The 27,966-nt window shown below is 53.1% G+C and overlaps 3 protein-coding genes and 1 long non-coding RNA gene across 8 annotated transcripts; 2 read left to right on the forward strand and 2 right to left on the reverse strand.

Moving 5' to 3' along the window:
* Nucleotides 1-196: 196 nt before the first annotated feature.
* Nucleotides 197-14,149, reverse strand: CATSPER4 (cation channel sperm associated 4). 3 transcript variants are annotated; one of them, XR_011432418.1, is made up of 12 exons: nucleotides 13,878-14,149; nucleotides 13,316-13,695; nucleotides 13,114-13,188; nucleotides 12,495-12,638; nucleotides 9,091-9,192; nucleotides 4,637-4,734; nucleotides 4,346-4,466; nucleotides 4,011-4,144; nucleotides 2,730-2,904; nucleotides 1,734-1,954; nucleotides 1,238-1,403; nucleotides 197-662 (listed from the first exon to the last, which is right to left on the reverse strand). XR_011432418.1 is itself a non-coding variant. In XM_023635436.2 (12 exons), exons 2-12 carry the CDS (start codon nucleotides 13,385-13,387, stop codon nucleotides 609-611), a joined length of 1,353 nt encoding a protein of 450 aa, XP_023491204.1. In that variant the 5' UTR covers nucleotides 13,388-13,695; nucleotides 13,878-14,149; the 3' UTR covers nucleotides 197-608. The 3 variants fall into 3 exon arrangements, 2 of the variants coding, with proteins under 2 accessions (XP_023491204.1, XP_023491205.1); XM_023635436.2 differs by having other exon boundaries at nucleotides 1,743-1,954; XM_023635437.2 differs by lacking the exon at nucleotides 4,346-4,466 and having other exon boundaries at nucleotides 1,743-1,954; nucleotides 2,730-2,965.
* LOC138920726 (uncharacterized) lies at nucleotides 1,279-5,124 on the forward strand. The gene is made up of 2 exons (XR_011432426.1): nucleotides 1,279-1,417; nucleotides 3,204-5,124. It is a non-coding gene; the product is annotated as an uncharacterized lncRNA (long non-coding RNA).
* On the forward strand, nucleotides 13,544-27,929 carry ZNF593OS (ZNF593 opposite strand). Of its 2 annotated transcripts, XM_070250837.1 has the most exons (6): nucleotides 13,544-13,684; nucleotides 20,980-21,047; nucleotides 24,834-25,045; nucleotides 26,112-26,208; nucleotides 27,298-27,370; nucleotides 27,652-27,929. In XM_070250837.1, the coding sequence occupies exons 5-6, from the start codon at nucleotides 27,326-27,328 to the stop codon at nucleotides 27,796-27,798; spliced, it is 192 nt and encodes a 63-aa protein (XP_070106938.1). In that variant the 5' UTR covers nucleotides 13,544-13,684; nucleotides 20,980-21,047; nucleotides 24,834-25,045; nucleotides 26,112-26,208; nucleotides 27,298-27,325; the 3' UTR covers nucleotides 27,799-27,929. The 2 variants fall into 2 exon arrangements, with proteins under 2 accessions (XP_070106938.1, XP_070106936.1); XM_070250835.1 differs by lacking the exons at nucleotides 13,544-13,684; nucleotides 20,980-21,047; nucleotides 24,834-25,045; nucleotides 26,112-26,208 and having other exon boundaries at nucleotides 27,193-27,370.
* CNKSR1 (connector enhancer of kinase suppressor of Ras 1) lies at nucleotides 14,145-24,282 on the reverse strand. 2 transcript variants are annotated; one of them, XM_014737474.3, is made up of 21 exons: nucleotides 24,021-24,282; nucleotides 21,338-21,495; nucleotides 21,052-21,233; nucleotides 20,358-20,442; nucleotides 19,916-19,957; nucleotides 19,730-19,834; nucleotides 19,062-19,121; nucleotides 18,880-18,948; nucleotides 18,468-18,569; nucleotides 18,316-18,386; nucleotides 18,147-18,241; nucleotides 17,913-18,019; nucleotides 17,806-17,836; nucleotides 17,240-17,412; nucleotides 16,289-16,362; nucleotides 16,051-16,122; nucleotides 15,713-15,786; nucleotides 15,506-15,567; nucleotides 15,324-15,423; nucleotides 15,061-15,242; nucleotides 14,145-14,832 (listed from the first exon to the last, which is right to left on the reverse strand). In XM_014737474.3, the coding sequence occupies exons 1-21, from the start codon at nucleotides 24,070-24,072 to the stop codon at nucleotides 14,563-14,565; spliced, it is 2,166 nt and encodes a 721-aa protein (XP_014592960.2). In that variant the 5' UTR covers nucleotides 24,073-24,282; the 3' UTR covers nucleotides 14,145-14,562. The 2 variants fall into 2 exon arrangements, with proteins under 2 accessions (XP_014592960.2, XP_070106910.1); XM_070250809.1 differs by having other exon boundaries at nucleotides 20,358-20,438; nucleotides 21,048-21,233; nucleotides 24,021-24,174.
* Nucleotides 27,930-27,966: the final 37 nt, after the last annotated feature.

Genomic DNA, 27,966 nt, shown 5'->3' on the forward strand with positions numbered 1-27,966 from the left:
CAGGAATTATATCTCTACCATTAAGACAGAAATTTTCAGGGTGCAGATTCTCTCTCCCATTAGACTGGAAGCCCTGGAGAACAGTCACTGACTTTCCAAGACAAACAGGCTTTTGAGGCGCAAGATCAGTCTTGCCTATCAGACCTGGGGCAAGGTTGCCCCAAGGGTCTGGAGATGCACCAGTCAGACACATTGATCTCAACACAAAACTTTATTATCAACACACAGATGCCCGGCCCCACTGGCCTCACCTTTCTCCTCTTGGTGCTTGGGCCCACTTAGGCCCCTTCTAGCTCTGGCCTAGAGCAGGAGGCCAGGAATGCCCATCCTTAGGACAAATCCTCGCTGCCTTGGCCAGTACCCCACTTCTGTGCTCATCCTTGCTGCAGGGCTCCCACACTCATCCAGCATCCTTCTCCATCCTGGCTCTTCTGGACCTTGCAGGCACAAGCCCTAGAGAGGCCTTCCCCTTCACAGCCCCAGGCATCTGCCCAGGCATAAGGGAGAGGACAGGCTCAGGCCAGGCTGTGCCAAGTCATGCTAGGGATGCAGGAAGATGCAGCGGCTGCGTGTGTGTGCACAGGTCCCTTGGCTCCCATCCTGCCCTTTCAGCGGCTGGCCTTGTGTTTGTTAAGGAGTACGTTTGTGTTGGATTCCTGAACCTGCAAACCAAGAGGTCTTCTTGTCAATCCGCCTACCCTGACATGGCAGACTCTCCCTTACTGCCCTCCTCCAGCTTCAACAGCTGCCTATCCAGGCCTCTCAGGGAAGACCTTCATATGTCTAACTTTAGTCTGCATAGTATCCTCCAGAGTTTGGGAGCCCAGGCTGTGGACATTCACAAGGCTCCGGGTCATTCTACTCCGGTCAGATGGTGTGGGAAGCAGACACGAATGTGAGCGTCCATTTTTCTCCTTAGAAGCTTCCTCCCTCAGGAGGAGGCTGCTCTTATGCACCCTAGACAGGACCCAGGGGTCTTCTGCCACCAGTGAGCCTAAGTATCTGCCACTAAACAGGAACTGAGCTGGCTCACACCACACTGAGAAAGCGTAGGTTTGAGAGAGCCAGAAACAGAAGCGACTCAATGGGCGGAACCTGACAGGAGGGGGCGGGGCCTCTCGGAGAAGGAAATGGTGGAACCTAACCGCATTGGCGGCGACCGCTGGGGTGCGTGGGAATCTAGGGGTAGGCTGGGTGGCGGAGTGAGCACTGATTGGGTAGGAGACGGAAGCTGCACCTTTTCCCTGGTGACGAGTGCGGTGATCAAGTCTTGCTGGAAAGTCACTTCACGGATGTCCAGGGAGGACCCGCTGTCCATGGACGGGCTCAGCGACAAGTGCTTTTGCAGCAGCTCCTCCTCCTGCTCCTGGTTGAAGCGGATGGAGCGTACTTCGTCCACTATCCTGAAGGCGGAGGGGTGAGTGCGTTCCAGGGGACGGGGCACAGGGGGAGGGGAATGGGGTAGCCCTCCCACCTCTTCCCTGCTGTCCGCCCCTCTTCACCCTCCCGCTTGACTGTACTAGAGACCCAGGCTGAGCTGTGCGCTCCGTAGTGTGAGATGGGAAGACCCTGGAGGTCTGGATTCCAGCTCCTCCACCAACAGGCTGGGGGACCTTGAGCGAGTCACTTAACCTGTCTGGGCCCCGCATTATAAAATGGTGAGGGTGTGAGGCCAGAAGAATCTGAGGCTCCGCTCAGCCCTGACTCACGGGACTCGGCGGTACCCCCAGTACCCGCCCTACGTGTTGAGCTCCTCTCGGATCTCCTTGTACTGCATCAAGTTCTCCTGTATTGCCTCGAGCACCAAGCAAAAGTTATCACATGTGTTTTCCGAGAGGTTCGGCAGGGGGCCCCCCATAAGCGGCTCCTGGGGGAGGCCAGACATTTCCAAACGGGCGACCACACAGTGCACCAGTGGCAGCTCGTTATTCCCGTCCTTCTCCTCGTCGCCTGTCTGGGAATGGGGACACAGAGAGGGGATGGACAGCTCAGCCGGCACCCCTCCTCCAGCCGCTTCCTGCTTGGCTTCAGGGAGGATGAATGTCTTAGGACACCGGGGTTCTAATGCCCCTCATTTAACTCCAACCAATCTTAGCCTCTCTACCTTGCTGTGGGAGCTCAACTTCAAATGCACAAGCCCTTCTCCCACCTCTTTGGAAATTCTCAGTCCTTTTCAAAACTCAGCCCCTCCTCCCCTCATTTCACTCCTGATAACTCCTATCCAGCAAGCTTCTAAAGCTCTGTCTACTCTCAAGTCACAGCCCACAGCCCTCAACACTTTGGGAAGTACTCCTCCCGCCCCACCCCTACCCTTTTGGAAGTTCTACCCCCAATGAATGGTACTGTAGCTAACATTTGTTGTTCTTAGTATGTGCCAGGATGGTTCATTTACCCGTGTAATTCTCATAATAGCCCTTGAGGTAAGTGCTATTATTATTCTCATTTTACGGAAGAAGAAATTGAGGCTTCGATAGGTTACATGCCCTATGGTCACCCAGCTGCTCAGCTTTGAGTTGCCATAGAAACAAGACATCTAGGAAATCCACCCTCCCTCAGAAGCTCCAATTGGTGAGTTGGCACTCAAGGTGGGGGATGCTGCCTCCCGGTCTCAGGCTTGGCTTTCTCCAGGCCCTTGAGTGTGCAAGCACACACACACATACACATATGCTCAAGTCAGCACTCATGCACACACTCCCTCTCCTCCCTTCTGCCCTCCCCATCCCACTCACCTTACTGAAAGTTACTTGATGCTGTTGGCCCACCTCTCCTGCCTTCATCATTTGCTCCAGATTGGTGGTCACCACGACAACCAAGAGGTTGACACCAATGAAGGCACCAATTGTGATGAAGATGGCAAAGTAGATGGCACCCCCAATCTCCATTGCGTACTCCCTCGTCTCCATCCTGGAGATGGCAGGCAGGGGTCCCATCACCTCCCTGGCCCTTTGGGCCTCAGTTTCCTCATCTATGAAATGGGGAAATTATCTCAAGGCCTACTGGGACTTCTGCTCTTCCCTGCTGTTGTGCAGATCTAATACCTAACTCCTAACTGTCACAGCAGCTGCTCTTTCCTGAGCACCTGCTGTACTGCCAGCAGTGGCAGTCCTCAAGCCAGCCCTCAAGGTGGGGATTTGTACATCAGCATTATGAAGTTTAATCTATTGGTGATACTCTTTATTCATGTTTTTCTCTTTTTTTGCTAGGAAAGATTCGCCCTGAGTACATAGTTGTATATTCTAGTTGTGAGGCTCGGAAGAGAGATGAAGTAACTTGCCCAAGGTTGCATGGCTAGTGTAGTGGAGCAGACTTGAAAGCGCAGCCCACCTTTATTGCACACTTTATGATTTTTCCACTGCCTACATCATGATGGATAATGACTGCAGAAGCCCTTTACCATCTGGCATGAAGGGAATAAAAAGAAATCTCTCTACTCTCACATGAAGGGGATTAAAAATAATCAGTCAGGGGGATCCACTCCCTGGAATGGACTAGAAACAAATAGGCTTTAGACTTAATGGGAAAGAGGTAAAAAATGACCTTGGGCAGTGGGTCTAAGAATGAATTAAATGAGACCCTAAGTTCCCAGGAGTCCAGGCAGTTTGGTGAGCTCCAGTGTGGGCTGGGAGGTTGCCCTGGAACCCAGGTGCAACTGCAGACCGGCTCCCTTGCCCAAGGCCTCATTACCCAGCTGTTTAGCATGATGGGAGAAATCATGAACAGGCCTGTGGGGGGTGGGGGGGTGGACTTTGAAGAGTGGAGTTTCAAGGAGGACAAGGCTTCAAGCAGACCACAAACCCAGAGGCCCCCAGCCCCAGGGGTCTCCTTCTCCCCCAGTTTAAAGCCCCGGGCACCCCCCTCCTGCTGAGCCATCCTCATCCCAAGCCCTGGAGCCGAACTCCTGCTGAGAGCCCTTCTCCCTCCCCAGTCAGTGTCTTGCCCCGTGGGAACCCAAGCCGCTGCCCTGCTGGGCTGGGCCAGTCTGGGGGCCTGGAAGTCCCACAGGCACTCACTGAAAGTTATTGTAGATGTCCACCCAGCCATCCTGGGTGATGCAGATGAAGAGGGTGTACAGGGCAACCTGCATGTTCTGGAAATGCATAGGCACGAAAGCACCAAAGAGAGTGACCCCAAACACAGAGAAGACCTGCCAGAGAGACCGAAGACCACCCGGACTTCACGCAAGGGCCTTGGAGACAGGACATGCAAATACCACGCAAATGAATGCTGCCAAGGGAATCACAGGGATTCAGGCCCATAGGCTTCTCTTCTCCAGACACTCTTGTATCCCCAGTCACCCAGGGGCCTGTTCAGGGAAGGGGCCTGTGAGGGTGGGGGGGGCACTGACCAGCATGAAGAAGAGGATGAGAGCCATGATATTGGCCATGTCGGGTACCGACTGCAGGATGACGCGGATGATCCGGGCCAGAGGCTCCACCGCCATGCACACATGCACCAGACGAAGCACCCTGTGGCAGAGCCTCTCAGGGGTGCCCCTCAGCCCTTCCCAGATCCTCCTCCTCACTGCCCCCTCACCTGCCCAGATAGGCAGAGCTGATCCCCACCCAGTAACAATCCCTCCATCTCTTTCCCAGGGTCCAGACAGGTCCCCCTCTTTTCTCCAGAGTCCCCAGCTCACCTGAGGGTGTAGGTGATAGCGATGACACTGAGTTTATTAATGAAGAACCCCACGAGCAAGATAAAGATGATAATGAAGTTGAGGATGTTCCAGCCGTCCTGGGGGGTGGGCCAGCCCCAGCAGGGTCTGTCAGGCCCAGCCCACGGGAACATCCTGGGTCTGCCCTCCCCACACCCCAGGGATGGGGGCTCAATATTCCTCTCAGAGCACGGCCAGTCATCTGCCATCCCCTGCTGTTACTCATCCTGCTGCCCGCCTAAACATGCCACCAAACACACATGCACTCGCTCTCTCATACATGTGTCAACAGCCAAGTGCAGTCTCGGAGGCACACAGCAGAGACTCTCACATATACTCAGCTAGTTCCTAAGCCGGGGCCTACCTTGGCTACTGCACTGCTGATAATGGCCTTGCCCTACAGTTAGGTGGTCTGAGAGTGTTTGGATGCTCCAGCCTTTGTGTGATACACACTACAAATAATAATAAAATGAAAATACTAATGAAAACATTAAGGAACGCTGCTTAAGTAGCCAGCTCAGAGGTGAACAAGCTCATACTGTACGAGAGAGAGAGACAGGCAAATTTTTACAGGCCCTTTGTCCAATAAGACAGACTCATATAGGAGTTAGGATAGGGGAAGGAAGCTCACATGTATGATAAATTCAAGCATAACCACTAAAGAGGGGAATTTACTCTATCTAAGAAACAATAGATGCATTGACTTTTTGACCAGTGAGCCTACTTCTAGAAATCTGACCCACAGAAACTCTGGTGCAAGTACAAAATGACATTTGTTTAAGGTTGAAAGCAACCAAGTGTGGAGCAATTGGACACTGGTTGAATAAACTACGGCACATTCATTCAATAGAGTATTGTGTAGCCTTAAAAAGGAAAATGAGAAAGACCTCCATGCAGCGACATAGAAAGGTTGCCAGCATCCATTAAGTGACAAAAGCAAAGTGCAGAACAGTGGTTGTAGGAAGCCACTGTTAGGAAGGGAGGACTAAAAATATATACATATTTGCTTATGATTGCAAAATAAACGCTAGGAGGATAAACAAGAGACTATAAATACACAAAGATTACCTAGAGAGAGTAGGGGGAGGGGAAGGGATGAAGGCGACAGGAGTGGAAGCAAGAATTCTGTGTGTACGTTTCAATATAGTTGTGACCAATATGTACCTGCAATTAAATACTTAAAAAAGAAAACTTTTTAATGGAAAAAGTGTTCTTAAATTTGTTGGGCAGTCCAATAAACACAAGCCCTCCTGGTGTCCCAATTCAGAGAGTCTGTCTACACGTACACACGGGGATATGAGTCTGCCTGTCTGCAGATCCGTCTCTCTATCCATCCAGTACTAAGCTCCTACTGTATGCCAGATCCTGAACTGGATCCTGAGGATACAGGATTTCTGCCCTGCTGGGCTCACAGACTATTTTGAGGGAGGTGGATAAACAGTGAACTTTAACTGCACATGAGAGAGAGAAGCACGCAGTATTAGGGAGACACAGAGCAACACCTAACGGAGCCCGGGAGAGACAGGAAGACTTCCTGGAAGAGAAGACATCTGAATGAGTCTTAAGCTGTAAAGAGAACTAAAGCAAGTGAATAAGTGGCAGGCAGCTAGAGTAGACTAGGGGTCAGCATGGTCGAGGGTATAGAGGTGAGAACAGCAGTGCGTGCGTGCGTGCGTGTGTGTGTGTGTGTGTGTGTGTGTGTGTGTGTGTGAATGTGAATGCAACTACAAGCTGTTTGGTGTAGCTGGAACACAAAGGGTAAGGCCAGGAGTGATGAGGCTGCAAAAATAAGCAAGGATCACATCATGGAAGGCCTTAGTTAAGCACAATAAGGCATTTAGACCTAATCCTATAAACAACAGGGAGCCACTGGAGTTTTTTAAGGATGCATTGTCTTGTGCCTGGGGAAGGTTACTTTGATGGCAGGTGGGGGACACAGGAAGCCATATAAACATCCTGGTGAGAGAAGACACAGCAAGAGCTAGAACAGGGGTGGCAGAGATGCAGAGGCGGCAAGAAATTTGAGAAATATTTAGGTGGTGAAATAGTGATAAATAGGCTGTGGAGATGAGGAGGAGGGTGGAGCCACGTGAGGGCAGTAGAAAAGGGAGAGCTGAGCACAAAACTTCGGGGATCTCTGTGTGGCTGGGTAATATTTAAGGTATTAATTTACAGACTTTCCTCCCTTCTCAGCATTTTCCCTTTCCGTCCCCTCCCCTCCCCCACATCCATTCAACAAAGAGCAGGCTTTGTGCCCCAGGACTGGGGAAGGGATGGGGGTGGGGGAGGAGGAGGCAGAAGCAGCCTGTAATAAGCCCCGGCTTTTGGCCTTGGGAGCCTGGCCCCACATGAAGGTTAGGTTTTGGGACATTAGTGCTCAGCCAGGGGTAATTTTGCCCTCCAGGGGACATTTGGCAATGTCTGGGGACACTCTTGGTTGTCACAACTATGAAGGTCCTAATGGAATCTAGTGGGTAGAGGCCAGGAATGCTGCTAAACATCCTACAATTCGAAGGACAGTCCCCCACAACAAAAGATTATCCAGGCCAAAATGTCAAGTGTTAAGGTTGAGAAACCCTGGTTTAGCGGACAAGCAGAGTGCCTTGGAGGAACACGAGATTCTTAGGCTTGCTTCAGTTCTGTTGTGCTAAAGGAACTCTGGGGCTTAACCTTGAAAGTGCAGGTCCCTTGAAAATGCAGGCCCTTCTAACTGCTGCTGAAAGGAATCTCAGGAAGATATGAAGGAGGAATGTTCCTTCTTAGGGAACAGATGTCTGCTGGCATCCTGGAGCTAGTTCTGATAAAGTGGTATATTGAAATGTTCATAAAAATCATGGTACCTACTTTCTTCTTGAGTGTAGAGACATGTAAATATGCACCATCCCAGTCTAATTTGTTAATAAACATCCTTGCAAGTGTTGTCTGCACAAAGCAGTTTTTAAGACATCCAGATCTCAGAATTTTTGTTCTAGGTTCTACATTCTTTGTTCTATGAAGTGAAACCTGTAACCCCTGGAAAGCTTGTAACTCTAATCGGTTGTCCTGGTAATGGTATTTAAATAATACTTTGTTTTTATGAAGGTTTGTTGTGGTTCTTGTTGTTTGTTTTTGAGGAAGATTAGCCCTGAGCTAACATCTGCTACCAATCCTCCTCTTTTTGCTGAGGAAGACTTGCCCTGAGCTAACATCCGTGCCCATCTTCCTCTACTTTCTATGTGGGACGCCTACCACAGCATGGCTTGCCAAGCAGTGCCATGTCTGCATCCGGGATCCAAACTGGTAAACCCCGGGCCACTGAAGTGGAACGTGTGCACTCAACCGCTGTGCCACCGCAGCCGGCCCAGGTTTTTTTTAATACATTTTTTTTTTTTTTCAAAGCCTCTTCTTGTACAAAATAAATCCCTTGACTCCAGAAGTCCTATTCAAACAAAGAGTTTTAGTCTTTGTCTCATTTAATGTAACTTTAAGACCCATTCCCACCCAAACAACTCTTTGATACTCTCCAGAACAGGGGTCAGCACACTACAGCCTGGGGGCCAGATCTGGCCAGCAGCCCTTTTTTTTTGTAGGACCCTCAGACTAGGAATGATTTTTATATTTTTATAAGGTTGTAGGGGGCTGGCCCGGTGGTCGAGTGGTTAAGTTCATGCGCTCTGCTTCAGCGTCCCAGAGTTTTGCAGGTTCAGATCCTGGGCAGACCTAGTGCTGTTCATTGAGCCATGCTGAGGCTGCGTCCCCCACAGCAGAGCCAGAAGGACCTACAACTAGAAGGTACAACTATGCACAGGATGGGGGCGGGGGGAGGGGCTTGGGGCTTTGGGGAGAAGAAGAAGAAAAAAAGATGTTAGCTCAGGTGCCAATCTAAAAAAAAAAGATTGTAGGGAATAAATCAAAAGAAGAATATTTTTGTGACGTGAAAATTACATGAGGTTCAAATTTCAATGTCCATGAATACAGTTTATTTGGAACACAGCCATGCTCATTCGTCTGTGTGCTATCTACAGCTGCTTTTGTGCTCCCACAGCGGAGGTGAGTGTTTGCAACGGAGACTGTATGGCCCACAAAGCTTAAAATAATATTCTGGCCCTTTACAGAAAAAATTTGTAGACCCCCTGCTCTTGAACCCAATAAATTAAGGTAGATACTCTCAATCCCATTTTTCAGATAAAGAAATCAAGGTTTTCCCAAGATCACAGAAGTGGGGAAGGCTGGAGCAGGAACTGGAACCAGGGAGGCTGCACTTCGAGTACCAGTTACGTTCTGTTGCATCACAGACATCTCAGAAGTAGTCAGTCTCTATCTCTACGCACGCGCACACACACGTGCACACACAAACCCCTCAGTTTGCAAGGCCAAGAGCACAAGGGCGGGGACTGGATGGGGTGCAGTCCCTAAGGAGGAGTAGGGGCCGTGGTGGGGAGGGCCCAAGATCTCACCTTCCAGAAAATCCAGAAGCCATTTAACCAGCCGAGGAACAGCTCACAGATAAGGATGGTCAGCACAATGTCATCTATGGTAGAGAACAACTCATAGTGTTTCTACATGGAAGACAGAGAAAAGAGAGGGACAGAGAGGTCAGTGGAGCAGGGCCTGGGCGAGACCAGGGAGAGAGGATGTCTGCCGGGGAGGGAAGGCCCGTATTCCCGCTGTTCTTCATCTTCAGCATCTCTGTCGCTCCCTTAGAGCACACCTGCCATGTACATGCCAGGCACTGGGCTAACACCACACACGCACCATTTCATCCTGCCATCACCACTGTCCTACAAAGTAGGTTTTACTCCTATTTTACAGATGAAGAATCAGAGGGGTGCCCACAGTCAGACAGTTAGTTGATAAAGACTGTTGTCTGACTACAAACCTTGGCTCCTAACCTCTAGAATAAGGATATTTGGAAAAAGGAGGTGGGGGAGGGGTAGAACAAGCTCCAGGACTGGGAGGAAAAGCCGTGGCCCCTGAGATGGAGGACACCAAGCTGCAGCCTGTCTTCTCTGAGGGTCCCAACCACTCCTGCTGCTCCAGCTCTCTGAATCCCCCTGGTCAGGCCTGACCAAACCCCTGGGTATCTCCCCATTCATGACTCCAGGACATGGACTTTGGGTGGATGGATTGACAGATGAATGACTTGAATCTGCCCAAAACCCAACTCAATTTCACCTAACCTAGATGGTACTCCCTTAGCTTCCATTAAGCTGTGACACTGCTGTAGTCTGTGACCCCATTAGCATCTCTCGGCCCCCCGACTCCAACCTGGCAGTTACTGAAGTCACCTTGACTCCTGCCTTTCTTCACCTGCATGGACAATAGACTCAGTGCCCCAAGGCTCGCTGCTACACATGGGGGCCTCTTGCTACCCACACCTTGCCACCACCCCAGCCACCAGCCTATGTGAGGCTGGGCAGAGCTTCTTAAACCCAGGTGGGAAGTTAAGGTTTATGAGATTCCTGCTCATTCCAAATTCCCAAAGGGCTGTCATTGGACCAGGGATGTCTGCTTATAATAAGAAAGAGCTTTCTTTCCCCTCATCTGTCCCCTCAGCTGTGCCCTTCTGGCCACTGGAGGCAACAGGCCCTCCTCACTATTTTCAAAGAGCTTCCTAAATAGTCTGCTGCCTTCTCCAATTCATGGGCATCTGTGGCTAAACCAGAGTTGCCTTCCCCACCCACAAGCCTTCCATGGCTCCCTATGGCCTGCAGGGTAAGGTTTAAAACCAGTCTGGCATTCACAGGCCTCTAGGGTTTGACATTCCTGGACATATATCCTATACCGGGGCTTTTAGCATTTTGACTGGGACCCATAGTAAGAAATATATTTTACATTTTATTTTATACCATAATGTTATTTCTCCCCTCTCTCTCTCACACACACATATGCACAGACACACTATTTCTATTTCACTCTTTTTTCATATCAAAATGCTGGTATCTGCACTCTGAACTAATTTCATGGTCCATTGTTGGGTTGCAGTGTGCCCTGCAGTCTAGTCATTCTGCAAACCTTGGCGATTGGGCTTCTGCCTCCACCACATCTGAGGCAGCTCTTGTCAAGTCACGAGATGCCTCCATCCCTCAATGGGACACAAGCCACAAACCATTTTGCTTCCAGCTCTTTAGGAAACTGAGAAAGAACTCGCTTTCCACAGCGCTCTTACGGCGAACCGCGAACCTCTCATACAAAGGTGGCTGAAACGCCGATTCTAAAAATCCAGAGGATGCTTCAATGTCCTTATCCTGCCTCATCTCTTGGCTACATCTGATCCTGTGCCTGCTCCCTTGATGGGACACTCTTCTCGGTTCCCTCCCACTCCTCTGACATGCCTCCTCAGTCTTCCTTTGCATCTCCTCCTCTGTTTTCCGCCCTTTACTTGAAGGCTCTCCTCAGAGTTCTGTCTTGGTCCTCTTCTCTTCTCACTCAGTGTTCTCTCCCCAGGCAACCTCATCCATTCCTTTAGCTTCAGCAACCAACCACCTAGATGCTGGCAACTCTCACAGGGCCATCTCCATCTCAGAGCTCTCTGCAACATTTCAGATTTGACCGCCAACTCCCCACTTGACATCGCTATGTGGATACTGCATGGGCACGTCAAACACTACACAAGTCAAACTGACCTCATCATCCCCCTAAACCTGCTCTTCCTCCTTCATCCCCATGTCCCTACAACAGCACCATCTCCACACAGTTGCTCAAGCCAGAAACGTAACTTCTTGTTCTCCCTTTCTCTACATGCGTGAGATGATGACGTATATTAAACAATGGAGCACACAATAAGAGATTACTGAGTGTTCGCTATAAAGAGAATCACTCAAGAAGGCTATGGATCTCACTCTAGAGAGCTTCAAGTGAATGTGACCTCTTTTCACCCACTGCCATCGTCCTGGTCCAAGTCTGATCATCTTTTACCTGAGCGTGCGCAACATGGCCCTGCCTGGCCACTCTTCCCCTACTCTTGGCCTCTGTCTTACATGCAGTTTAAGTTTTCTAAAACATGTGTCCAGTCTTGTCACTTCCATACTTTAAACCTTTCCCTGGATTTCCAATGACATAGGATAAAGGCCATCCTCCTTAACATAACTTAAAGACCCCGTGTGATCTGGCTGCTGACCACCTCTCTGAATGCATCAGCTGCCATCCCAGATGTTTTTAAAATATTGATTTTAAATAGCACAATTCATGTATGTAGTTTACTCCTTATAAGAGACAACATCAAGGATAAGACCAAAGACATACTAGACTTCAAGTTGGACATACAGAACTCACTCAAATGCTGTTCGTCTGCCCAAAATACTCTTCCCCACCTCTCTGTGCCTGGCCAACTCCTACTCATTCTTTTCTCTCACCTTCAGTGTCCGTTTCTCCAGGAAGTCCGCCCTGACCACCCAGATTAGGTTCAATGCCTCCTTGGAGCTCCCATGTACTCTGTGTGACACACAGGCATTTGTAATGACATGCTTGTGTCTGGCTGAGACAGAACTTGGTCTGTTGTGTTCATACCTGGACACCTGGCACCGAACACAGTACCTGGCCCAGTGTGATTCTTGCCTAGCAACTACTGGGTAAAATGGAATACCTTCCCCACGAGGTGCCCATTTGCCTGCCTCTGCTCACACCATTTTTCTCCTGCCCGTCCTCTACAAATCCAATGCATTCCTCAAAGCTGGGCCCTTCCACCATGAAGTCTTCCATGATCTCTAGACCCCTGGAAGGTCAGAGCTGATAGGCCCTTGAAGAGCATCCAATCCAACCATCATGGACTGATGAGGAGCCTGAGGCCCAGAGAGGGAAGTACCTTGCCCCAGGCCCTCGACTTCGATCAGTGGGGGCAGAGGTCAGGCTGATGTCCCACCTGGCCAAGGAAGGAGTTGGTGCGGAGCGCAATCGTGATGGCGTTGACCAGCAGCAGCGTGGCCAGCAGCAGCTGGAAGGCCGGGTGTCGGAGCAGCTGCTTGATATACATGCGCGTGATGAACTCCTGCATGTCCCAGGCATCCTAGGGGAGGGCGGGGGATCGTCCTTTAGGCAGGTGTCACTGTACGAGGCCTCTGCCTGGATGTTTGCTCTTGGTGAATGGGGGTCCCATCCCTGGGAGGAGGGGGACACTCTGGGTGGAGAAGTTGCCTGAGAGGGAATCATGGAATGGGGCATCAGTGTAGAGGTCACTACCTAAATGGCCACTAAAAGTCCATCACTGCTGGGGGATCTTTGTGGGGCTCTTTGCAAGGGAGACTTTTGGAGTCTCTGCTGGTGAGTGTCACTATATAGGGGTTCCTGTGGGGGGCTCTGCCAGGCGGTTAGTAACATATCACAGGGAGTCACTGCAGGGCTCACTGCTGGGGAGGGTCCTGTTGGGGGACGTTTAGAAGTCAGAAGGGGCAGAGTGATTATGAGGGCCTGTTGCCCCATGGGCACAGCAGCAGAAGGGTCACTGTGGGGCGAGGATCCCTGTAGCCCCACCTCATTCTTACCTTCGTAGGAGTGATGTCTCGGCGGTTGATGAGCACCTGCTCCTCTGGTCGTACGTAGGGCTCGTGAGGGACCCTCTGCAAGGGTGAGCAGAGGGTCCAGCAATGCAGCCAGTGCCCCTCCAGACCCAGTACAGTCCTCCTGTGCCTCCCCTCACCCTGGGATGCTCAGCTCGAGTGGTGACACCAGGCAGGGGCCACCTACCATGACATTCAAAGGCTTGATATTGGTGATGTCAGTCCAATACTGCCACCAGATCTTCTGGTTCTCGGTCATCGTTGCTCAGTCTCCTACCACTTTTCAAAGAAACTTCATTCCAAGCGGTCTTGCTCCCTCTCGTGGTGATATCATAGAGGCCTCTGTGACCTTAAACTGTCTGCATTCCACCAAGGAATTCCAATCCCAAGAAAAGCTCCTCCCACTGACCCCCTTCTGCACTCCACAGAGGAAGCTAGGGACAGGAAAGGGCTGGGCTGGGGTCAGAAGTCAGAGGCTGATGGGAGCAGGTCGTCTCCTGTGCAGCATGGATGGAGACACAGGAGCGTGTCTCTGCTCTGGGTCCAGGAGTTGAAGGTGAGACAAGGCTAAGGAGGGAAGAGGAGAAAGGTGTTTCCTCCCAAGCCCCTCCTCCTGGCAGATCACAACCTGTACCCACCCTACCGACTGCCCCATCCCACCACCCCAGTCTCCAGGGCTGCTCACCCTGCCCTTCCATGCAAGGTATGTTACCCATCTATAAAGTGAAAGGCTGGTCTCTATTTCTTACTTTGTTCCCCCTGGGCATGGGGCAGGAGAGCATCCTCTGGTCTCCAAAGGGCTGGGGAGAGATGTGCATGAGTAGAAGCCCTCACTAGCCATGGATCAGCATCCATCATCCTGGCAGGCGTGGAGCTTCAGGTGCAGGGCCCAGGCCAATGGACCTCGCAGTGGGCTGGTTATCGAGAGCGTTCACTCCCATCTGACAGCTTTTCATCCCAGTCCCCCTGGGGAGCAGATTCCTGATTCTAATATGGGAATCAAAGGCACGCGTAGATTCATGTTATAGAAACTGACTTTATTTGGTTGAAAAGTGTCTCTTGTGTAAAGTGAAGAATGCCTGTACAGACTGGTTTGGGGAAGGGAGAAGTGCCAAGGGACTGAGGGCGGCAGGTCTGTGCTCCCACAGGTCAGAGGATGGGGTGGGAGAGAGTTTCTTTCAGCCCAGCCTCCTGCTCCTTCCTTGGCGAGGGAGGAAAGGGTGGCACAAAGCTCACTTCACTTCGCCCCACTCCAGGGAGAGAGGAGCAGAAAGGGTGGCAGCGCGGGCAGAGGGGATCAGCTTGGGGTGACATGGACTAGCACTATTTCAACCTTGAGCAGAATCCAGGGATGCTCTGCCCTACACATGTCAGAGGCTGGGGACTGAGGTGGTCCTCAAGACCAGAGGTCAAGAGCTAGGGTACTGGCCAGGGTCAGAGGTCAGGAGGTTGGAGGTTGCTCTCTGGGGTCAGGGGGCAGAGATGGGAGTGCTCCTCAGGGTCAGAGGGCAGGGGGTGGGAAGACTGTTCTCTGGAGTCAGAGGTCAGGACTGGGGAGCTGCCCTCAGCCTGCACCACTCCCCAGGCCTCCAGGCCCTCTGAGTAGAGCTCCTGGTTCTGTTCCTTCCACTGTCGGAACTTCTCTCCAGTCAGCTCGGGGTCACCTAGCACCTCCTCCAGGGCCTGCAGCTCCTGCAGCTTTGCCTGTAAGAGGAATAGGGCTAAGGGACCATGATCACCTGGGGAGAGGGTGGAGCCTGAGCCAAGAGCTAACTCTGGAGTTCAGTGCCTAGAACCCCAGCACCTGGCCCAGTCCAGCCCTGATCTCTAGATCCAGAGCCTGGCTCTGGGAACCCAGAACTTGGCCCAGTCCACAGCTGAGCCCAGAGGTGAGGGCCAGTCCCTTGCCATGCCCAGTGCCCTCTGGCTGACCTTGAGTGTGCTCTGGAGCGCCCGCACCCGGTGCACTCGCTCATTGAGCTGGGGGTCTCGGTTGCGCCGCATGAAAGAGCTCCGCCATTGTTCATGAGTGAGGGGCTGTAGCCGGCCCAGGAGGGACACGCCACCCTGCCTCAGCCCCCGTACCATTCCTTCCAGTGCCCCTTCACTGCTGTCTGTGGGAGGGGGGAGCAGGATGAAGGTGTACCGTCCCAGCCAGCAGCCCCCCATCACAGCTCCCAAGCCCAGCACAGCACCTGTCAGGGAGCCAAAGGAGGTCCGTGGGCTGCCCCGCGTGGGGGTGGCTGCAGGTGATGTGTCTCCATGGAGTGGACTGCAAGTGTGGGCCAGGCTGGGCTGCAGGCAGGGTGGAAGGAGAAGAGGGTATCAGTCTGAGCTCCAAGCTCTGCTGCTCACCCCCCACCAGTCCCCTACTCACCGAGGCTGAGCGGGACCCAGCCTCGTCGTCAGGGTCTTCTGCTTCTGTCTCACTGTAGCAGTCTGGGGTGACAGGAGCAGTTGGGGAACTCACTAAGCTTCATGGGGTTTTGGGAGGCCAAGGAGTGGGCTAGGGCATTTGAGTGCCCAGCTCCCACCTCAGGAAAGGCAGAGGCTCAGGTGAGATCCCGCCCTGTGAGACACTCACCTTCCTCTTGGGGTAGGGGGGCCCGGCCTGGAGACTGGTACTTGGAAATGCAGGTAATGAGATGGCGTACCCACCTGTGGAGGGGCAGATGGGTCTCAGAGAGTTCCCATCTACTGTCTGCCAGGGACTTTCCACCTATATCATCTTCTAACAATCCTCAGAGCAACTCTGAGAGGTAGGAACTCTTATTAGCCCATTTTATAGATGATGAAACTGAGGCTTAGAGAAGTGAATGCCTTGACAAACCACTATCAGAGAGCTGGGATTTGAACCCAGGCTCCTGAGCCCAGGCTCCCAAGCACTCACGTGGGAGCTGGGAGGTGGGGGGTGGCACTCACATGCTCAGATCCGCCAGGGTATCAGCAGCGAAGATGAAGGGTTTGTACACGTCATGGGTGAGCTGGAACACACTGCCAGGGAACAGAGGGCCTCATTCAGCCTGGGTGTGCCCATCCAGAACGCAGAGAGGCTAGCCTGGGAATCCCAGCCACCTGCTGCCCCCACCCCGCCCCTCCTGTCACCTTACCTCTCCCTTTCTCTCCCCGCCCCCTAGCCTGTCACACTCCCGGACTTAACTATTTCTTCTTCTGATCCTGTCCACTTTCCAGACTGTAGTTGGAGACGTTGATGAGGCCCTCAGCCTTCTCATCCTGGGGGAATCACAGTGTGGAGGTCAGCATGAGGCCCCAAAAGCCTCGAGGCCTGGTCAGGCTCCTGAGGGCAGGGGCGGGAAGAGGGCATCTCCTGGGCTCTCTAGCCAGAAATCTCTCAGTGCCCAGAGCTCAGGGCAGGAATCTGGGGTCGGGGCAGAGGGTGTAACCGAGGGGTACCTTTGAGCCAGGAAAGGGGAGCCAAAGATATCCAGAGAAACAGCCACAAAAGAGAAGCCTGCTCTGCATTTGTTCCATCAACAGACACAGATGAAGCTGCTTCACACCACTGAGCTTTGCAAACACTTGCCTTTCCTCGTCTTGCTTCCCTTTTCTATTTGACTAACCCCAAGGCAGTGATTTCTCAGGAAGCCTTTGTGACTCCTCAGGCTGGACTGGCCACCTCTGCTGGGCTCCCACCCACCCCCTGGGCTTTTCCTTCATCCTAACACGTGTTGCTCACACTGTCTACAAGTGTGTATTCATCCTGTCCCCTACCAGCCTGGAGCAGCAAGAACTGTCCAAGTCTTCCTGGTATCCCCAGTGCACAGCCCGGAGTTGAGTACAGAGTAGGCACCTGAATGTTTGTTGAATGAATAAACAGTTGAACAAATGTCCCATCACCAGGATGGACGGAAAAGGAAGGAAAGGTGGGCAGAATAAAATTGATTCTCTCTACATGGCCTCTGATACCTTTTCCAGACTGCTTTTACACACCTTTTAGCTCATTCCTCTCTGAAGAGTGCCCTCATTTTACAGATGGGAACACTGGGGCTCAGGAGGGCCTGTGACCACAGATGGGAGTGGATGGTGGAAGAGGGACAAGAACCGTGGCTCTGACTCACTTGCTTACCTGTGTTTGTGTACGGGGTCTCACCTGGGGCTGTCGGTACCAGTAGAGCTTGTGTCCCTTAAGCACAAACCAGCAGCGGCGCCAGCGTGGGCCCATGAAGCCGCCGGGTACCTTGCGCAGCAGGAGCCAGCCGTCGCAGTCTGGCTGGCCCAGCTCCCGGCATGACACCCGCCGGCGGCTCAGCCGCGTCGCCACACCTGCAGCAGCACAGCATGGCCCAGTTGGTGAGGGGCTGGCAAGGCGTCCCAGACCCCCAGCCTCGCTCCCGTGCCCCTCAGGAGCATCTCCAAGCCGGTGTTTTGAACTCATACTTTGTGCTCAGAATGTTACAAGTATCATCTCTGAGGGTGATGATTCTTCCCATTTTAGAGATGAAGAAGTGGAAGATCAGAGGATGAGCTGTTTGCGCAAGTCACATAGCTAGAGAGAGGCCCAGGGTGGGAGCACAGATCTGTCTGACCCCAGAAACAGAGCTGTTTCCAGGAGAGGCTGTGGATGAAGTGTGTGTGGGGTGGTCTTGCCCAGCACTCTAAAGACTTCTAAGAGCTCCTCATATTGGGGGACCCTCACCAGTCAGATGCATCTCATACCTTTTGATTTCTTCCGACCAGGGACAGGACTCTGAAAGGACCACAGAGGTTAGAGAAGGCCTGGGTCGAGAGCCACATACTCCTCCTTGCTGAGGCCCTGAGCTTACCTCGTCAGGGTCTTCTGGGGGCTTCGGAGTCTCTGCAACCCCTGCTAGGAGTGTGGCTGGGGATGCAGGGGGGATGAGCAAGGGCTCAGAGTCAAGGGAGGAAGAGTCTGTCAGGGAGGGAGGAGAGAAAGGAGGTCCCATGAGGCCAGCCCCAGGCCCAGAGGTCAGTGAGGGGGTCAGCATCTGAGGGTCAGAGCCAGGCACCCCACATGCTTTGCCCGGGTAACCCGCCACCTGGTGGGGCTTGGAAACTGCCTGTCCAGGCAGGGCTGGGTCCAGGACTTGGATCTGAGGTCAAGTTGAAGGCAAAGACGTCTTCAGACGGGGTCCTGGGGACAGCAAAGGGAGATGAGATGAGCCCATGGCTCCCCCACCAAGATGCACCCAGTACAGAGCCTGTTACCTAGGAGACAGTGGGGCCAGAGCCAGCGATGAGATCCTCAGCTGTGGGGAGCCCAGGGCTTGAGGAGAGGTCTGGGGAACAACCAGAAACAGGGTGATGCAGCTGATGACAGGGGTCTGAAAGCAGGTTCGGGCAGGGTCGGGGGGCAGTACCTGTGGGGGGGTCTCCGGCACGGGGACCTTCTTCAGCACTAAGGTGACTCCAGCTGACTTCTGCAGTAGCTCTCTCACCACATTCTTATGGGGCCACCCCACCTTGGGGATAGGTCAGGGACACCGGGCTGGATCAAGCTGGGCAGGAGGCTCTGAAGCAACCCAAGAGCTCTCGCCTTTGGAGTCCTCTCTCAGCCTCCCGCTCTGCCTCACCTCCTCCTCCTCCGGGAAGCCTCCATGAGCCCCTCTGCCTTGGCTCTACCAAGGCTGCTCTGACCCGTGTGAGCTCATTCATCTCACAGAAGGCAGCACCCACAACCTGGTCTCCCCAAGGGGCCCTCCCTACCCACTGGCCCGGGGTTCTACTCAGCACCCTCTTCACTCCCACCATGTCCGTCTCCTCCTCACTCACCACCACCTGCTCATTGATCTGGACAATCTCGTCTCCAGGCAGGATCTGCAGCTGGGAGTCAGTGGGGACCTGGTGTGGGGAGTGAGGCTCAGAGGGTGCGCCCTCCTGGGCCTGAAGCTGGCTTGGCTGGCAGGCAAGAGGGTCTTGGGGGTGGGCGGCTGAAAAGGGTGTGGGGCCCTCACCTGGGTGCCCACTTGAGACACAAAGTGCAGGCAGTTGGTGGTGGTGTGGATTTCCAGGTCCTGCCAAGGCAGAGGCTGCAGTCACTGAGGGTGTGGGGGCAACAGGGCGAGTGGGCACACCCCTGCTGGGCACCAGGATTCTTGGGCGGGCAGAACTGGGAACAGAGCTGGCCCCAAGTTGGCATTGCCCAGCTTGCTGTGTGACTTTGGGTTTGCTACTCCTCTCTGATAAGGGCCAGAGGGAAGCTGGGGTTGCTGACTTCTGAGGTATGAGATTGTCAGCAACTCTCCCCAAGGGATGAGCAGGGACAGGGCCGGGACAGGCACAGGGCTGGGGGCTCTGGTCTTCCCAAGTGAGCAAAGGTTAAAGCAGAAAAGTTCATGTCCCCTCCCATCTCCCCCAATCTGCCAGGTCTGTGTCCCAGGGCTAGAATGTGTCACCTGAGACCATACCAGTGGCAGCCCCTCAGGAATGGAGGAGGTGCTCCATTCCTCACTGTCTCATGATGGTGAGACCCCAGGAAAGTCCTCTGGACCTTTAACATTTGTACAAAAAGGGCTTTCCAGCCATAACAGTACAGCAGTCTGTGGGATCCCAGAACCAGATTTCAGGGCCCCGGAGAGGCTGCCGGGGGGTCAGAGGTGAGAGATGAGAAGTCAAGGCTCACCAAAGGATTGTCCAGCTGCACTCGCTCTAGCACGGCCCTCTGCTCCAGCAGCTCCTTGGGGCTGTAGCTCAGGATGTTGTGGCAGATTCCAGCCACATGGCTGCACTGGGGGAGGGGGAGCAGGACGTCTAGCCTGAGCCCCAGCCCACCCTCCATCCCCACTCCCTGCTCACCCCACAGACTCACAATCCTCAGGACTTTGCTCTCCTTCTCAGCCGCTGCACAGTCCTGGAAGCAGAGAGAGAGCAGGGACCTACCCTGAGTACCGGGTACTGCCTTCTCCCGACAGCAGGGTGGGATTCCTGTACCCTGGCCCCCTTCCCAGAACTCCATGGCCTAAGAATTTGGCCCCAAGGTCTCGTCCCCCTGACACCAGGCCCCCAGAAGTCACCACACACGCCCTCCCCTGCTCCACTCCCTCCTGAGAGTCAAGCTTCCTGAGCTCCCCTGCCAACCAGGAGACCCCTTGCCCCCATTGCCCCATACCCAGTGGCTGGGCCACCTCTCTTCCTGCCCTTGCCTCTTCCTGCCCTCACACCCGATCCTGTGCTGATTCACAGGTTATAAAAAGCTCTAGCCTGACTTGGTCTCTGCGGCCTGGGCCAAGCCCGGCCCCTGGTTCTCCTACCTCCTGCAAGGCCTGGCCCAGCTCTCCGCACAACTGCCCAATCTCCTGGCAGGCCGAGAAGTCATTTAAGTGGGAGAAGAGGTACCTGGCAGGGGGAAGGATGGAGCAGTGGTTAGGGGACTGTGCTTAACAGTCAAGTCACAGGACCACTTGGGGCTGACTATTCATCTGAGACTTGGGGATAATACCTGCTCTGATGGGTTTTATTTTGGGGTAAAGGAGATGATTGATACCTCTCAGGAGCTTAGCAGAGGACTTATTTGTCAAGCAGCTAATACAAGCCAGGCCCTGTCCTAGGCAGTAAGCAGACAGACATTAAACACATAATTACATCAATAATGATTTGATTTCAACTGCTCTGAAGTGTCAGGAGCTCTGAGAGTGTGTAAAGGGAAGGCTTCCCTGAGGAGGTGACATTTGAGCTGGGACCGTGGGACCAGCAGCAGCCAGTGAAGGGGGTGGAGAAGCTCTCCATGCAGTGTTGTTGATATGACTGTTATGATGATGTGCTGGGGGTGGGGTGGGAACCCAGGCATCCCAGTGCAGCTGCACAGACCAGCTACCCTCCTTGCCCTGCTCCGCCACATCTGAACAAGAGCCAAGCTCTGTTTTTCTCTCCCAGACCCTGAAGAAGGCTAAGGATGAGAAGGGTGCCCTCACTCGTCACCTGGACCCTGGGAGGAGCCTGAGGTACCTGTTGAGCCAGAAGAGGAGGGTACGCGCCTCATGTACCAGGTCTACAGCTGCACTGAGGACATCGGCAGGGGGCTCGGCACAGCCCCCCAGGTGGCCTTGGACTAAGCTCCGGAAGGCATGGGTCCCCTCCAGCAGCCCCTCTGTCAGGCTCTGCAGGTTCTCTGTCTGTAGGCCGGAGCTCTGTGCCAGAGAGGGGGCAGGTCACCTCCCTGGCAGTGGCCAGCCCCCTATCAGCAACCCCCAGGGGGTGGAAGCTGCAGCCAGTGTGGCCACCATTCACTTACCAGGGCCCGGAGCTGCTCCACCCCTTCCAGGATGAGCTCCTGGTGGCCCAGAGGCCACACAGTTAGAGCCTCAAGGCTGCGGGGACAGAGCTGGAGCAGGTACTTGCCAGGCAGCTCCCAATCTTCAAAGCAATAGTCCTGCAGGGAATCATCGAGGCCTGGAGGGAGAGGAGGCGTTGGCACAGGGGCAGCCAGGGAATGTCATGGCCTTTTTGGCCAGTTCTTCACTCCCACAAAGCCCTTTTCCCTCCCATTTGTTACTAATGACAACCCTGAGACCCGGGCTGTGTTCTGCCCATTTCACAGATGAGGCTACTGAGTTGAGATGTAGGAGAGTATAGGGCAGTGGCTCTCAAAGGATGGTGCCCAGACCTGCAGCAGCAGCAACCTCCCTGGAGAACTTGTTAGAAATACAACTTCTGGGCCCCATGCCATGCCTGCTGGATCAGAACTCAGGGGAAGGGCCCAGCAGTTTGTTTTAACAAATCCTGCAGGCATTTGATGCTTGCTGAAGTCTGAGAAGTACCGATACAGGGCATAAGAGCATGGGGCTTTGCAGTCAGGGAGACTGGAGTGCTAGCACTTGAGCAAGTAACTTAATTGTCCTCAGTTTCCTTACCTGTAAAATGGGGATAATAAAAGCACCGACCTTCTAATCATCTGTGTGTTAAATGACATGACATATATCAAGCACTTGGCCCATTCCCTGGCTCATGGTAGTCCGTCAACAACCACCATATGATTATCGCCAGACTCTTTACCATCATCTACAAGGCCCCGAATGATCAGGCCACCGCCTGCCTGTCCAGACTCCTCTCTTGGCCCAGGCCCCAAACTCAGCACTTCAGATCCAGAGCACTAACTCCCTGTAGCATCTGGAAGGCTCTTTTTCCTCAGGGTCCTTACATGCGCTATTCCTTCTGCCTGGACTGCTCTTCCAGCTCCTTCACTCCCTTTTTCATCCAACTCCCTCCAGGAAGGCTTCCACAACTCCCCAGGCTAGGTCGGAGGCCTCTCCTGCTCCCACTGCACCCTCTGCCTCCACAAACCCCTGCACCTGGGCCTCCGCCTCTCCCACTTGCTCACGAGCTCTCCAAGGGCTGGGCCTGAAATAACTTCATCTCTAAGGCCAGCCCATGCCCAGCACAAGGGAGACACTCAAAAACAAGAAAAATATCTATTGAATGCTTACTATGTGCTAGGCAGAATTTTAAGGGCTTCATACATATTAACGCGTTTGATCCTCACCAAATCTAGGAGGGAGAGACCACTGTTATTCCCATTTTGCAGATGGGCAAACTGATACAAATAGAGATTAATAGTTCGCTTGCTCACTCTGAAGAAATTCCTCCCATTCCAGGCCAAGTTCCTCCATGGGGTATGTGCGTGTGATCAGTAGCTCTCCCTCATTCGCTGTGTGACATTAAGAGCACTGGACTAGGAGTTCATGAACCTGTCACTCCATGGCTACGGGCCCTCAAGCAACTCCCTTTCCACCTACAGTGAAAGTGCTGTGCTGCGTCCCTCCCAACAGACCCTGACACTGAGCCACACATGCTGGCACTTGTCACAAGTGTCTCATTTTGTCCACCTCAAGAGCTCAGAGTTGGGCTGGCCCGGTGGCACAGCGGTTAAGTGCGCACGTTCTGCTTTGGCGGCCCGGGGTTCGCCGGTTCAGATCCCGGGTGTGGACACAGCACTGCTTGGCAAGCCATGCTGTGGTAGGCGTCCCACATATAAAGTAGAGGAAGATGGGCACGGATGTTAGCTCAGGGCCAGTTTTCCTCAGCAAAAAGAAGAGGATTGGGAACAGTTAGCTCAGAACTGATCTTCCTCAAAAAAAAAAAAAAAAAAAGCTCGGAGTTGCTTTTCTCATTGTGGATAGGGAAACTGAGACCCATGGTCACAGAGCTGGTGAGGGGACGGGCTGGACCTGGAAGCCAGCCTGGGAGTCTGACTCCAGCCCTGAATCGCTGCTTTTACTGGGGGTGGTCACCCTGAGCCTGCCGGCGGTGTACTCCTGCTGCCCCCTCCACTCCAGCTCCCCTCTCCAGGAGGGATGTCCTGACTCACCTCCCCCCTCCCAGCTGCTTGTCAGAAGGTCCTCATTTCTCTGAGTCTGTCAGCAGTCTGGGCCTTTGCCACCCCTCTAGGCTCACCGAGCCTGGGGAGCATCTACCCTGGAGGCCCCTAGGGTAGGGCTGTGACAACTCCTTCAGTCTGGCTGGGGCTTGTCTTCTCTCACTGGGAGCCTCAGGATGGGGAGAAGGGAAAAGACACCAGGGCCGGCCCTACTGCAAAGCCTGAGCAAATCACTTGCTGGCTCAGTGCGCCAGTTTCCGCTTCTGAAAAATGGGTTTAATAACAGCCCACTGCACCCTAGGGCGGAGGGAAGATGGAGGAGATAAAGTGGGCGTGGGCCCCCCGCCCCCTTCCCACCGCTGTTTTCTTTACACAACCACCGCCTCCCCGCAGCCTCTTGGGATGCTGGGGCGATGGGAGACCCCTTCTGGGTCCTCAGCCCCGCCGGAGTCATTTCGTCGATCTTTCTGCCTAGCACGGTACCAGGTTTATAAATACTTGTTGACTGACTAACCAACTGACAGTCTCGGCAAGTCCTTTTTCCTTTTCCTCTCCCCGTCCCAGTACCCCTCAAGCCCAGCTCTGCCCCAGCCCTACCCACCTCTCAGCCAAGCTGCCACCTTTCCAGGGGTCCAGGTTGCTACAGGCTCCATAGCCGAGATCGGCCCGCTTGGATCGACGCCCGCTCCTCCCGCCAGCGCAGGAATTTCCGCTCCCGGAGACCAGGCCTGGGGAGGGGCTGGGCTGGGCCCTGGGCGGAGCCACCGGCATACCTGGGCCCATGTGGCTGGCCAGGTGAGGCGCTGGGACAGCCATTGGCCCACCGCTGGTCCGCCTCCTACCTTGGTCTTCAGGCATCCTAGGCAGTTGGGCAGCCTGACTCTGAGGGCGGTGCCACTGGTGTGTGACCCAGGTGACCTCAGAACCAGTCTGAGATCCTGCCCCAAACTGGCCTCAAATCTCAGGGCCAGACCTTGACCTTCAGGCTCCCTGCAAAGGGGCCCAAAGGTGAGCAGTGAGCACAGCCGCAAAGCCCAGAGGTCAGGGAGCCAGAAGGCTGGGTGCAAATCCCAGCTGTGCAGCTCTTAGCTGTATGACCAGGGGCTCACCCTACCCACAGTGCATCAGTTTCCCTGTCTGTAAAATGGGCTGCTGTGCAGAGTACTTGACTCTGTAGCTTTAAAACCTTTAGAACAGGGGTTTTTAGGCCCTTCTTTTTTTGCACAGACCCTTCTGGCAGTCTGGTGAAACCTATGGACCCTTTCTCAGAATAGTGCTTTTAAAAGCATAAAACAAAATGTCAAAGATTACAAGAAGGGACAATTATTATCAAAATATATTTTAAAAAACAAAATTTATGATATAGTAATATGTAACAAGACTGGCAAGTTAAAGTTAAGTTTTCCTTTTCTAGAGACATCAGTGTATTGTCACGCAACTTGAATAAGAACAGTGAACTGTGGGGTGGTCTTTGAATCACCTCTTCTCACACATTGATCAGCAAACAGCTGAAGATTGGAAATGCAGGCGAGTAATGGAGAAGCCTGGGTCACCGCATGAGAACAGGCGGATTCACCATTTGGTCACTGACTCTCTACTGGACACGGAGGTGCCCGATCGAAGGCAGTTATGTTGCAGAAGTGTCTGAAACTCTGTGTGATGTAGTGGTGGGTTAATAACTATCACGATTTTGAAATAGTTATGAGTATAGATAATATTTTGAGGTACTTGCAATAACTACAATTTGATATAAAAATATCTGTGATTCCTATTGGTGAGAAAGCCACAGATACTGCTAATACTTCAATCCATAAAAAAGGAAATGGTAAATTTTCATTAGATGTTAGTGAAAGTAAATATATATATATATATATTTTTTCCCATCCAAGTTTACGGGTCCCTGAATTCTGAGGCCCAGGTTAAGAGGCTTCCTCTTAGGACAATATCTGAAACACACCAAGTGTTTTATCTTTGTCATCATCATCCCAGGCCAGGGGACTCCCAGGACTTTGGAACTGGACAGAATCAGTTCCACTTGCTGTGTGACTGAGCCCAACCCCTACACCTTTCTGAACCTGTTTCTTCCTCTCTAAAAGAGGAACACCTAGACCTTAGTGCTGTGAGGAGGTCCTTTAAGCATTTTGACATCTGTAACATGGGGTAGATCTGAATTATTATTGCTTTAATTCTGTGAGAAGGGGCCCAGGAGACTTTTCCAGAGCCTGCACCTCCGACCCGGTCACCTAATTCAGAATCTCTACTAGCACCCCAATACTCAGTCTTCAAAGCCTGTCACAATCTTGCCTCTAACCCAGAGACCCACATTCTGAATTTGGCCCACAGATGGCCAGCGCAGTGCATGTGTTTTAGTTGTCATCATTTAATAATTTCACCTACAAACTGAGTTCTCTGGAATTCAGCCAGCTCTGCTGACCCCCTCCCACCTTCACACGTGGCATCAAACACAAGTGCAGATCGAAGGCTACTTCCTTCAGGGGGACTCCAGCTCACCAGGTCCCTGCAGGCCTTGCTCCTTTGTTTGTGAACCAGTAGGCTCCAAATTTGCAACATGGCCCTCACCTCTCTGGCTCCATCCTTTGCCTCACGTCCTCACACACTGCACTGTGTGTGTCCCTCCAACGCTCCTCCGTGCTGCAGCCTCCTATAATGTTTTTGCCTCTTCCTACAACAGCCTCCCTGTGGCACTCTGGGAAAGCCCAATAAACAGATCTGTCTCCGCCATCCTGATTTCATCAAACAAATACCCTGAGCTGGCACAAGATACAGAGGTGAGAAGACAGCCAGCCACTCTCTGAATTCACCAGCCTGTAGAGGAGAAACAGACCAGAACTCACCACTTGTACTCAGCTACTGCCCTAAAAGGACGGGGGCCTAACAAGCACAACCACGCCTTTACTCTGTGCCTCTCGCACCTGGCAGAGCTAGCCACGTAGGGGGACAGTAAATGGCAGCTTCTATTTTAAAGGTAGTTTTATGAGTTCCAAAAGTTCTTTCTACATATTTGCTGTAAAAATTTCAAAGGCAACAGTAGGTCACTAAGTGAAAGGAGGGCATGCCCTTTTCCCAGCATATCCTTGTTCCATTCCCCAGTGGTGGCATCCGGCAAGTTTTCTGGGTGTTTTTCCATTTTTTAAATATGCAGATACTGTACATACTATTCTGCAAATACGCTTTTTTTTTCATTTTTATGAGCTAATCAATACCAAATAAAATAATACACGTAAAGTGCTTAGAATAATGCCCAGCACAGTCAGCTACTATTTTTTAGCACACCAGAGACAGCCTTCTTAATCAGTATATGCAAATCTTTTTATTATTGTCCCCAAGCTGAGGGTAAGGAAGTCCCTGCAGGAACTCCGTCTTGTGGAAAGGGGTGAAATGTGCCCTCCCCCAAGGTAAGGGTGGTTGATGTAACAGAAACCAAGTGAAAAAAGCACACTCCCCCTCCTTTGCAGAGAGCTGATTGGTAACATCTAATCATCTGAGGTGGGGATACAGCTGGGACCAGCGCTGGGGAGGCCTCCCAGTACCTGGTCCAGGCCTGAGACTCCTGAGAGCTTCTAGGCAGGCCCTCTCCTGCCTACCCAGCCTGGCCTCCCCGGTGGGTGGGGGAGGTGCTGCTCAGGCCTGATGCTGATCTCTCCTGACAGCTGCTCCTAAGGCTGGCAGTGCGGGCAGCCGGGCGGGGGGAGGGACAGATTTAAAGGTCCAGTTGCCCCACCCCCTGCCAGATGAGAGGGCACACGCTGGTGAGCATCCTCTGAGCGCATAAGAGAGGTCAGGACCCTCTATGCGCTGATTTCCGTTACTTGGTACCATGAACACCACTGGTCTTCATTCCTGCTTCCACCCCGAAGGCCGCTAGGGAGACCAGCGACGCCCACCATGCAATTTCGACGCCTGACCCCTGGCTACTTCCGGGTGCTACAGGTAAGTACCCCTAACCAATGGCTTTTGGCATCGACCCCTTAATCTCCCTACCATGGCTGGGTTGACACCCCAAAAGCCAGGCCGTCACGTTCCCTGCCGCCTGAGCGGCCAAGGCCCAGATGGGCAGTGAAGCGAGAGGGATTGGGGTGGAATCTCCCTGGGGCAGCAATGGCATTGGTATCTCCTTCACCCAGCTGTACTTTCTCGGCCCCTTCCCCCACCCCCCACCTTCCTAGAAGTCTTGACTGACCCCTTAGGTGCTACTCTCCTTGCACGTCCAGATGCAGGTGGCCGGGAAGCTAAAGGCAGAGCCCCGGAGTCCACTGGCTGGGGTTGTGGCTACACTGCTGGCTGTCCTCGGGCTGGGCGGCTCCTGCTATGCTGTCTGGAAGATGGTGAGGCAGCAGCGGCCGCCACAGGCCCCATAACAGGCCCTAGGGGTAGGTGACTCAGAGGGGGCTGCAATCTCAGGAGCCTACTTCTTTTCTGGGGGTCAATCCCTGCCCTCATGGGAAGCAGGACAGTATAAACCTGACCCTACTCCCCCCGCCCCGCACCTGGGCTCTGTCTGGGGCCTCCAGTTCAGATGTCAGGAC

The sequence above is a fragment of the Equus caballus genome, chromosome 2, assembly GCF_041296265.1.
Source record: "Equus caballus isolate H_3958 breed thoroughbred chromosome 2, TB-T2T, whole genome shotgun sequence".
NCBI lineage: Eukaryota > Metazoa > Chordata > Mammalia > Perissodactyla > Equidae > Equus > Equus caballus.